The 13830-nt window shown below is 40.7% G+C and overlaps 1 protein-coding gene across 1 annotated transcript in view; it reads left to right on the top strand.

Annotated features, from left to right (window-relative positions):
* Nucleotides 1–13830, top strand: part of LOC126343224 (uncharacterized) — a 103024-nt gene that overhangs the window by 85435 nt on the left and 3759 nt on the right. Inside the window, exon 8 of the mRNA XM_050001921.1 lies at nucleotides 7633–7789. Coding sequence (XP_049857878.1) covers nucleotides 7633–7789 — 157 coding nt within the window. The remainder of the gene's footprint in view (nucleotides 1–7632; nucleotides 7790–13830) is intronic.

Genomic DNA, 13830 nt, shown 5'->3' with positions numbered 1-13830 from the left:
TAGGTTTTTACTTGATTTCTCGCCTACATACCACTGATGATGCTTTACCTCAATACAGCGAAACGTATCTGGTAAAAAAACGCATATTTTGTAGTTGCAACACAATACGGACAATACGGCCATACAATAAAGAAACTTTTGAGAAAATTTAGAGAACCAGCATTTGAAACTGACTTTCGAATGACTCTACTTCCGACAACATACATTGCGCATAAGAACCACGGAGATGAGATTCGAGAAATTAGGGCTCGCACGGAGGCACATAGACAGCCGTTTCGCCCTCGCTCTATTTGCGAGTGGAACAGGGAAAGAAATGACGTAATGCTACAGGGTAACCTCCGCCATGCACGGTACGGTAGCTTGCGGAGTATCTATGAAGATGTTGATGTATTTTATTTATTCGTTAAACACTCGTCATAAAAAGAGCTGCACACAGATGGACAACGCGAACTGTGATCATTGTTGGCAGGTAGGCAGAGAGCACCACACATACGAAACGCTTACACATCCATTTTGGAAGGACCAACAGGTTTTGTGCTTCTGGACCACAAAAAGTACGTGCCAGTATGTTGTCGGGCTCAGACAGTTGTGTAAACATCAAGACGTGGAGTACGGAGTTGTACAGTCCTGTGATATTCCATCCCATGCCGCTTGCGCATTAGCAAGCAGATCCTACAGATTGATTAGTGGAGGTACTGTACAAGAGTCAAGGAAGTGCATTCCACTTGCAGATTGAATTTCTGCCTAGTATTAACTGAGTGAAAGCTGCTAACTCTTGGGAATAGGGTAATATTGCTAACAACAAACGACATTAAAGAAAATATATACTGTGAGGGCAATGTCAGGATTCCCAGGCTATTGAATAGGGGTCGACAAGAGGTACTCGAACATATACCACATATAGCTCGAACAGCCCGTTTTTGAGCCAAAAATACCCTTTTTGAATCAGAAGAATTACCCCAAAAAATAATACCATACCACATAAGGGTATGAAAATATGCGAAGTAGACTACTTTTCGTGTTGAAGTGTTACTTATTTCAGATACTGTTCTAATGGTAAATAAAGCAGCATTTAGTTTCTGAACGGGATCCTGGACATAGGCTTTCCACAACAGCTTACTATCTATCCGAACGCCTAGAAACCTGAACTGTTCCGTCTCGCTTATAATACGCCCATTCTGTCTGGTCAAAATATAGGTTCTTGTTAAATTGTGAGTGAGGAACTGTAAAAACTGAGTCTTACTGTGATTTAGCATCAAATTATTTTCCACAAGCCACAAACTTATTTCATGAACTACATTATTTGATACTGTTTCAATATTATACACAAGATCCTTCACTACCAAGCAGGTGTCTTCAGCAAACAGAAATATTTCCGAATCACGTGTAATACTAGAAGGCATATCATTTATATAAATAAGAAACTACAGTGGCCCCAGCACCGACCTTTGGGGAACGCCCCAGTTAACAGTACCCCATTGGGACTTAATATCACTACCACTCTCAATATTACGGAGAATTACCTTCTGCTTTCTGTTCTTAAAGTAAGAGACGAACCAATTGTAAGCTACTCCCCTTACTTCATAATGGTCCAACTTCTGCAGTAATATTTTGTGGTCAACACTGTCAAAAGCCTTCGTTATATCAAAGAAAACACCTAGCGTGCGCTACCTTTTATTTAACCCGTCCAAAACCTCACAGATAAAAGAGAATATAGCACTTTCAGTTGTTAAACCATATCTAAAACCAAACTGAACATTTGACATCAAATTATGTGAATTTAAATGCTCCAGTAACTTTGTGTATACAACCTTCTCGATAACTTTAGCAAACACCGATGGCATAGAAATAGGTCTAAAATTGTCAACATTATCAATGTCTCCCTTTTTATAAAGTGGCTTCACTACCGAGTACTTTAATCGGTCAGGAAACCGACCACTCCTAAAGGAAAAGTTACAGATATGGCTAAATACTGGGCTAACATACATAGAACAATACTTCACTATTCTGCTAGATACACCGTCATATCCATGAGAGTTATTGGTCTTTAGTGATTTAATTATTAACTCAATGTCCCTCTTGTCAGTATCATGGAGGAGCATTTCAGGTAGCAGTCCCGGAACACTTTTTTCTAAGAGCGCTATATGATTCCCTGTTGGGACTAGGTTTCTATTTAGTTCACCTGCTATATTCAGAAAGTGATTATTAAATACTGTTCATATATATGCGACTTATCAGTAACACGGACGTTCCCACACGCACTGATTCTATATCCTCGACCTGTCTCTGCAGACCAGCCACTTCCTTTACAACTGACCATATGGTTTTAATTTTATCCTGAGACTTAGCTATTCTATCTGCATACCACATACTTTTTGCCTTCCTAATAACTTTTTTAAGCATCTTACAATACCGTTTGTAATGGGCTGCTGCATTTAGATTTTGACTGTTTCTAACGTTTTGATACAATTGCCACTTTGTTCTACTAGATATTCTTATCCCTCTAGTCAGCCACCCAGACTGCCCATTTGTGCCTGTACCCTGTTTTGAACGTTCTAACGAAAAGCACGAGAAAAGTCTTGAGAAAAGCATTATATCTATCGTCTACTGTATCAGCGCTATAAACATCTTGCCACTCTTGTTCCTTGGTAAGGTTTACAAAGGTCTCTACAGCAAATGGATCAGCTTTCCTAAACAGCTGATGACTATATTTAACACGTGTTGCAGCACAAAAATCTTTTAGAGTTAAAATTTGTACATCATGATCTGAAAGGCCATTCATCTTTTGCCTTCTAGTAATGAGGAATGAACAAAAATGTTGTCTATGGTTGTTTATTACTCGGATACCTAAGCTTTGTCAAAAGTGGTTCCTTTGCTAGAGAGACTTCCCTTAAGTAGGAATACCTATCAGCTGACTTCAATCTAAAAAAGGTGCAGATCTAACACCCACTACTGCAGAAATTTTCCCATGAGTGATCCCACCAACCCCACCTATGCTGTCACCTATAAGTTTGTAAACCTCCCCTTCCTATACCTGTTGAGGTGCAAGCCATGTCTAGTGAAACCCGTCCTGCTGATAGACTCCACCGACACCACTGAAATGTGACCCCTGCTTTCTGTCATCAGCGCACCCACAAGTCTCATGTTATTACGCCTGACGGCTGTATTAAGATGAGACAGATCGTGACGCTGAAACAGTTCCACGAAATGCACATTCGTGTTGTCAGTCTGAGTGGCTATCTTTTCCAGGTCACCATCTATGTCATACTCCCCATCGCTATCAAAACTATTACCAGCGCCACCCACAATCACTACCTGATCCTCTTTGGATCACTGTTCATATTCACGACTATGTCGCAGCTGGTGAGAGATGAATATTATTGTAATTTCCATGTATCAAGTGCCTAGTTCAAAGCTGTTGTTGTGGTCTTCAGTCCTGAGACTGGTTTGGTGCAGCTCTCCATGCTACTCTATCCTGTGCAAGCATCTTCATCTCCCAGTACACAATGCAACCTACATCCTTCTGAATCTGCGTAGTGTAGTCGTTTCTTGGTCTCCCACTACGATTTTTACCCTCCACGCTGCCCTCCAATACTAAATTGGTGATCCCTTGATGCCTCAGAACATGTCCTACCAACCGATCCCTTCTTCTTGTCAAGTTGTGCCACAAACTTCTCTTCTCCCAAATCCTATTCAATACTTCCTCATTAGTTATGTGATCTACCCATCTAATATTCAGCATTCTTCTGTAGCACCACATTTCGAAAGCTTCTATTCTCTTCTTGTCCAAACTATTTATCGTCCATGTTTCACTTCCATACATAGCTACACTCCATATAAAAAATTCTTTCAGAAATGTCTTCCTGACACTTAAATCTATACTCGATGATAACAAGATTCTCTTCTTCAGAAACGCTTTCCTTGCCATTGCAGTCTACGTTTTATGTCCTCTCTACTTCGACCATCATCAGTTATTTTGCTCCCCAAATAGCAAAACTCCTTTACTACTTTAAGTGTCTCATTTCCTAATCTAATACCCTCAACATCACCCGACTTAATTCGACTACATTCCATTACCCTAGTTTTGCTTTTGTTGATGTTCATCTTATATCCTCCTTTCAAGACACTATCCATTCCGTTCAACTGCTCTTCCATGTTCTTTGCGGTCTCTGACAGAATTACAATGTCATCGGCGAACCTCAAAGTTTTTGTTTCTTCTCCATGGATTTTAATACCTACTTCGAATTTTTCTTTTGTTTCCTTTACTGCTTGCTCAATATACAGATTGAATAACATCGGGAAGAGGCTACAACCCTGTCTCAGCCCTTCCCAACCACTGCTTCCCTTTCATGTCCCTCGACTCTTATAACTGCCATCTGGTTTCTGTACAAATTGTAAATAGCCTTTCGCTCCTTCCACCTTCAGAATTTGAAAGAGAGTATTCCAGTCAACATTGTCAAAAGCTTTCTCTAAGTCTACAAATGCTAGAAACGTAGGTTTGCCCTTCCTAAATCTAGCTTCTAAGATAAGTCGTAGGGTCAGTATTGCCTCACGGGTTCCAACATTTCTATGGAATCTAAATTGACCTTCCCCGAGGTCGGCTTCTACTAGTTTTTCCATTCGTCTGTAAAGAATTCGCGTTAGTATTTTGCAGCTGTGACTTATTAAACTCATAGTTCGGTAATTTTCACATCTGTCAACACCTGCCTTCTTTGGGATTGGAATTATTATATTCTTCTTGAAGTCTGAGGGTTTTTCGCCATCTTGCTTACCAGATAGTAGAGTTTTGTAAGGACTGGCTCTCCCGAGGCCGTCATTAGCTCCAATGGAATGTTGTCTACTCCAGGGGCCTTGTTTCGACTTAGGTCTTTCAGTGGTCTGTCAAACTCTTCACGCAATATCGTATCTCCTATTTCATCTTCATCTACATCCTCTTCTATTTCCATAATATTGTCCTCAAGTACATCGCCCTTGTATAAACCCTCTATATACTCCTTCCACCTTTCTGCTTTCCCTTCTTTGCTTAGAATTGGGTTTCCATCTGAGCTCTTGGTGTTCATACAAGTGGTTCTCTTATCTACAAAGGTCTCTTTAATTTTCCTGTAGGCAGTATCTATCTTACCCCTAGTGAGATAAGCCTCTACATCCTTACATTTGTCCTCTAGCCATCCCTGCTTAGCCATTTTGCACTTCCTGTCGATCTCATTTTTGAGACATCTGTATTCCTTTTTGCCTGCTTCATTTACTGCAATTTTATATTTTATCCTTTCATCAATTAAATTCAATATTTCTTCTGTTACCCAAGGATTTCTACTAGGCCTCGTCTTTTTACCTACTTGATCCTCTGCTGCCTTCACTACTTCATCCCTCAAAGCTATCCATTCTTCTTCTACTGTAGTTCTTTCCCCCATTCCTGTCAATTGCTCCCTTACGCTCTCCCTGAAACTCTGTACAACCTCTGATTCTTTTAGTTTATCCATGTCCCATCTCCTTAAATTCCCACCTTTTTGCAGTTTCTTCACTTTTAGTCTACAGTTCATAATCAATAGATTGTGGTCAGAGTCCACATCTGCCTCTAGAAATGTCTTACAATATAAAACCTGCTTCCTAAATCTATGTCTTACCATTATATAATCTATCTGGAACCTGTCAGTATCTCCAGGCTTCTTCCATGTATACAGCCTTCTTTTATGATTCTTGAACCAAGTGTTACCTATGATTAAGTTGTGCTCTGTGCAAAATTATACCAGGCGGCTTCCTCTTTCATTTTTTTGCCCCAGTCCATATTCACCTACTAGTTTTCCTTCTCTCCCTTTTCCTACTACCGAATTCCAGTCACCCATGACTATTAAATTTTCGTCTCCCTTCGCTATCTGAATAATTTCTTTTATTTTATCATACATTTAATCAATTTCTTCGTCATGTGCAGAGCTAGTTGGCATATAAACTAGTACTACTGTAGTAGGTGTGGGCTTCGTATCTGTCTTGGCCACAGTAATGCGTTCACTATGCTGTTTGTAGTAGCTTACCCGCATTCCTATTTTCCTATTCATTATTAAACCTACTCCTGCATTACCCCTATTTGATTTTGTGTTTATAACCCTGTAGTCACCTGACCAGAAGTCTTGTTCCTCCTGCCACCGAACTTCACTAATTCCCACTATATCTAACTTTAACCTATCCATTTCCGTTTTTAAATTTTCTAACCTACCTGCCCGATTAAGGGATCTGACATTCCACGCTCCGATCCGTAGAACGCCAGTTTTCTTTCTCCTGGTAACGACATCCTCTTGAGTAGTCCCCGCCCGGAAATCCGAATGGGGGACTATTTTACCTCCGGAATATTTTACTCAAGAGGACGCCATCATCATTTAATCATATAGTAAAGCTGCATGCCCTCGGGAAAAATTACGATCGTAGTTTCCCCTTGCTTTCAGCCGTTCGCAGTACCAGCACAGCAAGTCCGTTTTGATTATTGTTACAAGGCCAGATCAGTCAATCATCCAGACTGTTGCCCTTGCAACTACTGAAAAGGCTGCTGCCCCTCTTCAGGAACCACACGTTTGTCTGGCCTCTCAACAGATACCCCTCTGTTGTGGTTGCACCTACGGTACGGCTATCTGTATCACTGAGGCACGCAAGCCTCCCCACCAACGGCAAGGTCCATGGTTCATGGGGGGAGGTAGTTAAAAGTATCTTTCGTATTAAGGACGTGATTGTTTTCACATATGGGTTTATTTACGTCAAATAGTAAAAAATTATACATGTTGAAACGTCCCCTTAGAAGAATTAATGAGTTACTGTGCTGGTACGTACTCAGACAGTTCTCTCTTTACTTATTCTTATCAACACTAAACTGACACACAATATTTTTTGCGCAACGCAATCCGACTTTCAATAATCCCTACAAAAGAATGGCCCTGACGAACAATAACTTATACCTTTCATGAATCACCTACCTCAAAGATCTTCATAACTCGAGCTACTGCAATACGGCGAGCGCCACTACTGCCAGTTAAATAAAAGATTCTAACTCCTGAAGGCACTAACTACTGATAGGCGTAGTTAGCAAATGAAAGACTTTGATAGAGAACAAACAATGTATTTACCTTAATAGTGTGCAAAAGTCAATATGTATATCAGTTCATGACATCCAGTCTTACAAATTTACTGTCTCTGATGGACACACGTCCAGATCATCCGCTCTCAAAACTCCGCCATCTCTCTTCCCCCATCCACCACTGCTAGCGGCTCGCCTCCAATAGCGGAACGCTACGCGCTGTTCACATCCAACTGCCCAACACTACAATACCGAATATTCCAACAATGCCAAGCAGCCACCGACTGCACACAGCACAGCTAGTGATTTTCATGCAGAGCGCTACGTGACGTTACCAACATAAAAACCTAAACAGCCTGCTTACAATGTTTGCACTTTATTTTTCGACTAGACTGTAGATCTGGCTTATTGTGTCACATAGAGGTTTAACTGCAATAGTATGCCGCTCTGTAACAGAATACTCTGCCGTCGGTGTGTTTTGCGGAACATACGTCAGCTGATGGGCGCAGCGGCTGTGCTCTGCCTGCGGCGCTCTTTCTCCTGTTTGGAAAACGCGTTTGCTGTGTTGACAGAGGAGCCGCTCGACGCTGATGGTGTGGCTGCTGGTGATGCTGGTGTACGTGGTGATGGGCCTGGTGGTGTGGCTGCTCGGCATGCTGCTCAGCTTCGCGGCGGACGGCTGGAACACGCACTCCACCATCGCCATCTCCGCCGGCTTCCTGGATATCGGTACGGCAAACTACCAGCACAGTTGCTCGCCTCTGTCCACTATTTTCCTCACACTAAACCTGCGTCGTTGCGTACATTATATGCCATTATGGATGCTCTTCAACCATTCCCGTCGGTCACGTCCTCAGAATGAAGGAATTCAATTTTAAAAGTTCAGTGCCATTTCTGGATCTGACTATTTATCAGAGGTTTACGTGGTTACTACGTAGGAAGGATTTAAACCCAAATGTGTAAAGGCATGAAATGTATAAGCCCATTCTAACATGTCTGTTCGAGTGCTACATGGCTTTTGTGTAGTTCCACTCCGACTGATGATCGGTTCAAGCTTCAGTTAGACTACCACACATAATTATAGGCAAGCAGCAGTGGCATACAGACCAGTCCAGTTCACCACTTGTTATTCGGCGACAGATCATTATGATGCGACATAAATCCAGTCTATTCTAGACGCCACAGTCATTGGAAATACCTACTGTTGCTCACCCTCCTATGGAGCGAATATTCATAAGCAGATTGCGACTAACGCTGTCAATCGGGATTTGCTCTAAGCAGGACCTACTAGCACTAAATGCAAGCCACATAAGTGCAGGAGGGTACATTTATCACCACAGTTAATATGGAGACACCGAATAATTTTAGAGTTATCGGGATACAGAAAGTATTTAACAACGGACTAATTTTTAAATTCATGTTTCCCAGAAATTTATCCGAGCACTATAATGGTGTTATTCTTCATGCAGGTGCGTCTAAGCAGAGGAACTCTAACAGCTGCGCTATTATTTCCTGAATATTTCCTTAAGATTCGCTTATCTAGAGTATTCGGCTTGAGAGAAATTTGGAAATTTGTGATGAGGTTCAATGGGACCAAACTGCTTAGGCTTACACACTAATTAAACTAACTTACGCTAAGGACAACAAATACACCCATGCCCGAGGGCGGACTCGAACCTCCATCGGGGAGAGCAGCACAAACCGTGGCAAGGCGCCTGAGACCGCACGGCTCCCAACCGCGGCGACTTCAGGAAGGATGATACACATGTAGTCCATTTGATTCAAATAGAAACCACATTGACTACGTTTCCATACAGGAAAGAGAAAATGTTTGAAAAATTATAAGACATTGCCAGGAGCGGATATCAATTCATGTCCTGTTAATAAAATTATAATTACTCGACTAAAACAATAGAAGAAATAAAGAGAAAATTTCATGTACAAGGCAACGAAGTAAGTACAAGAGTAACTCCAGGAAATTGATATACAAATACACAACTCACCAGATATCAGCGACGATTGTGGGATCAGTCTTAAAAACTGTACATCGAAAGCATCAGTACAAACAACTGGCTTCAAAGACCAGGTTGGAGAAGATTTCAAGAAACAAGAAAATATACACATTCCTTTACCGAAGAAGGTACAAAAAGTTATATAAGGCTCTAAGTAATCAACTACAAAAAAAACTGATAAATACAGGGAAGAATGGCTACAACAGGAATATTGAGAAATTTAGGCGCTAGACAGGAAAGGGCGGTATTGTTTGATGTACAGCGATAAAGTAAGTAAAAAATTCAGAAGGGGAAAGAGAAACAAAATGTGGATGATGAAGGATGAGAGTGGTAATGGACCTGTAAAAAAGAAAGGAATGTAGAGTTAATTATATGAGGCAAAAGGGCGTCCAGATGCTTTTAATACGTGGAACAAAAAATAATTACTGGAAGAGAATAGTTTTCCTATCATTAGCAAAGAAAATGAGATGGAAATGAAAGGAACTCAGATGACAGTTAAGGAAAGGAAATGTGCAACGTCTACGTGGGCTTCAGATTGAACTGAAGCAAATGTGGGTGTACTGCATTTGTGTTATATTGATGAGGAAGATGAGTGGCCAGATGATTTCACAAAACCAATTATGCTGCCAGTACCAGAACTATAAAAGAACCACAAAATACTCGGGATATAGGACAATGAGTAATACCTAATCCGCCAAAGAATTGCAATCTAAAGTTGAGAGAGAACTGAATGAAGAACATTTCAACTTTAGAAGCGGAAAACATACAAAACTGCGGTTCAATGCTGCGAATAAATGGGGAAACATGTGTAGAAAAACCTAGAGAAGATTTTTCAGCTTTTGTTGACTTCGAAGAAAACGTAGTGTACGTGAACTAATCGTATGTATGCCATGAAGAAGATCGGTAGTAACTGGTAGGAAGGATACTAATGAGGGACACTAGTAAGTGAGACTAACAATCCATTTCTACAGGCTGTTTGATTATTAAAAGTACAAACGAAACTAAAGAGCAGTGAAACAAGCCGTTAATCCTAGTAAACACAGACCTATAAACCAATGGTCTCCCTCATACGACTCACGCACCTCTTAGATGAAACCTCAGAGACCCTGAGGATCCATTGCTGCAGAGCTGTACTTGAACGCGTTTCAACAAGATTTCCATATGGTCACCGTACACGTGAAGGTAGGCTACAGGACGTCTGGCTTCGGAAGAGTACCTGAAAAGTTAAAAGTCTTACATTTCAGAAATACCAAGATTGTATGTGAGAGCAGTTCCCAAAACATTTCTACATTTTCATCTACATACCATGGTATTTCAAAATCTTCCTGACTAACGTCTGCCAGTGATATATTACGTCATGAGGAACAACTTTTGCTAGAGACGAAATGTTGTTTTTTTTTCGGGAGGTGGTGCACCACAGCTCCTATACTTTATATTTGAAAAATGTCGTATTATCGCCTGCTAATAAAATTATTTATACAGGGAGTCTCAGTCGTCTGACCATCACCAGGGTCATACAAGTATTCACAGCTATTTGTTAGGCGATATGTAAAATCGTTACCTCCAGGTGATAAAACTGATATCAAACCATAATATGCATAAATTATGTACTCAGTGATAGCACAATTTTTAGATCCCGACGTCGTAATTTATATTACTGAAACCTGGTAGTCAAGGAAGGCAGAATTCCGTTACGAATGTGGACGGGGCCGTAATCAGTTGCTATTGGTTCCCTTTTAAAATTAAACACATTTATTTTAAAACGGTAGTTCCAGACTCAGTAATAAATCAAGATATCACACTTTACTCATGAAGTAATAAACAACTTTGTAATTAATACCGCTTTCAGTGAATTACAATTTACCAAATGGTCATAAAATACACACACAGCATATAATGTTTTGAAAACAAGCCAATGTGATCAAAATTAGAATTTTAAGGCAACTAACCACAGTCACGGCTGAAGGCCTGTAACGCCAAGAACGGAAATTATTAAAAATTTAAAAAACATATTGTACAACAGCAATACAATAGCAAAGGTTAATTTAAAAAGGCAGGTGACTGATCACGAACGGGTGAGACAAAATGATGGCAAACTTGGTAGCACAATCACTTAAACCTGCTGAAACGCCAAGAATGGCAGTTATATAAAAAAATCTTGAATCAATAAAACAGCAAATAAAATAATAAAACACAACGGCCAGTCACAGACGGTGCACCAGGAATCGACCTCCGAGTAGATCCAGCAAAAAACAATTTCGAGAGCCGTGAGATAGGCAGCCATGAGTTGAAATCATTTCACAAAATGGTAACTCATGCCAGTGGCAGTCTAACAAATGACTAACGAAAATCTTTCTGAGGCTACCTGACGTCCAATAAACCAAATGCAAAGATGTAAAAATACGCCAAAGCTGGAACCGGCGATCGGGACTCCGCCCGCAGAATACTGTGCTTAGAGCGCCCGGAACGAGAAGGGAATCACTACCACCATGGTAGAAGAATCACCAACCAACCTCTTCGCCTCGGCAACACTACGAGCAGCAACACGAACCCAAGTCACTGGAGAATCGCAAGATCTCGCAATGATCCAGGTTTCTCTACTTGGATCCAAATGCATTCAACTTAAATTTTGCAGGATCCGGTTTACGACGAGGTTGTGCCTCTCGTGACCACAGGCCTTCGATATGGCAGCCCATGTACTCTGCCAGCGGTCCCAGAATGTACCCACACTGCGCGGACCTGGCTCCTGCTGAGTCCCCAACCGAACTGCACACTGACACGACCTGGAAGAACGACGTCGCCCCAAAGACATGGCGACAGTTACTACATATCAATAACCGCCGCTGAGGCCACTAACGGGCAAGCAAGGCTTGCAAAACCATGCGGCGCCAGTTAACACGAGAAGAATACCAACAATCGCAACCATGTCAGCTAAGCTATACGGTCTGGCCTCCAACAGAGGACAGAAACCTATAAACAGAACCAACGTGAGCCACAGCACTGCTCAATTACGCTATAATAACAGTGTATTATTCATGGTTTCTCCATCTGACAATAACGATTTTATGTTTCGTCTAACATGACGCTGTAAATATTTTTTATGAACCTACTTATTTTCGCCGTTTCAATTAATTATTAAAAACTAGTGTATGCCGGCATTAGCGACACCTGTTGAACATACAACACAAACATGTTGTGGCTTCTGTACGGCAGCTTGTTTTAAACAATAGTACTACTGACAACATGACTCGTGCATGTGATGTTATTTGTATGTATTTGACGATGCTGGTGCTGATTCGGCATTTAACATTCGATGATGCCACATTGGCTGCAGTACATTAGGACTTTGTTTTTATGAAACAGGTATTCCTCTTCATATTTAAAGCGCACAAATGTAAATTTTGTCGGCACTACTTTTCATTATGCTCTATGTATTGTTCTTAAGCTGTATACAGTTTGGGAGTGTATTCAGATTTTTCCCAATTTTGCTACAGATCTGATGATGGTCATTAAAGAACGAAACCAGTAATCTGTTAACAAAAAGTTTGACTTAAATTAAAGGAAACTTAGTCATGAAACTGGTCATGATTAATAAATAATTGCGACGCAACTTTTGCGGTTTTCATCATTTGACATTTGTCTTCCATTAGCTTTACTGATACAAATTTTAGATCGTTTTCTAATATAGATGTTCAGAAGTATTATTGTAATCGGACGCTGTTGAGTTCTTTCCCTTTTTTATAGGGTCTGTCTTGTACTGAATGAACTGTAAAACTGCTGTTCATTACGCCACACAGAAATTTTCCCCAAGATCCTCTCCATTTAATTACAATCGTCCCTCGACGTTTTTCTGTATATTATACCAAATAAATTAACAAACGACGGAGCTGATCCTCCTTGGTGCACAAAACGGGTTAGAACACTATTGCAGAAACAACGAAACAAACATGTCAAATTTAAACAGACGCAAAATCCCCAAGATTGGCGATCTTTTACAGAAGCTCGAAATTTAGAGCGGACTTCAATGCGAGATGCCTATAACAGTTCACACAACGAAACTTTGTCTCGAAACCTGGCAGAAAATCCAAAGACATTCTGTTCGTATGTAAAGTATGTTAGCGGCAATAAACAATCAATGTCTTCTCTGCACAACAGCAATGGAGATACTATCGAAGACAGTGCTGCAATTGAAGAGTTACTAAACACAGCCTTCCGAACTGCCTTCCCAAAACAAGACGAAGTAAATATTCCAGAATTCGAGTCGAATCAGTAACGTTGAAGAAAAATATCCTCGGAGTAGTGAAGAAACTCAAATCACTTAATAAAAGCAAGTCTTCTGGTTCAGACTGTATACCAATTAGGTTCCTTTCGGAGTATGCTGATGCATTAGCTTCATACTTAACAATCATATACAACCGTTTCTCGACGAAAGATCCGTTCCCAAAGACTGGAAAGTTGCACCGGTCACACCAATATTCAAGAAAGGTAGTAGTAATCCATTAAATTAATGGCCCACATCGTTAACGTCGATATGCAGCAGGATTTTAGAACATATATTGTGTTCGTACATTATGAATTACATCGAAGGGAACGGTCTATTGACACACAGTCAACATGGGTTTAGAAAACATCGTTGCTGTGAAACACAACTAGCTCTTTACTCACATAAAGTTTTGATTGCTATTGAGAAGGGATTTCAGATCGATTCTGTATTGCTGGATTCCCGGAAGGCTTTTGACACTATACCACACAAGCGGC

Source organism: Schistocerca gregaria, chromosome 1 (assembly GCF_023897955.1).
Source record: "Schistocerca gregaria isolate iqSchGreg1 chromosome 1, iqSchGreg1.2, whole genome shotgun sequence".
In the NCBI taxonomy this organism is placed as follows: domain Eukaryota; kingdom Metazoa; phylum Arthropoda; class Insecta; order Orthoptera; family Acrididae; genus Schistocerca; species Schistocerca gregaria.
Note: the sequence above shows the minus strand (reverse complement) of the source record. Positions and strands in the feature narration are given on the sequence as shown.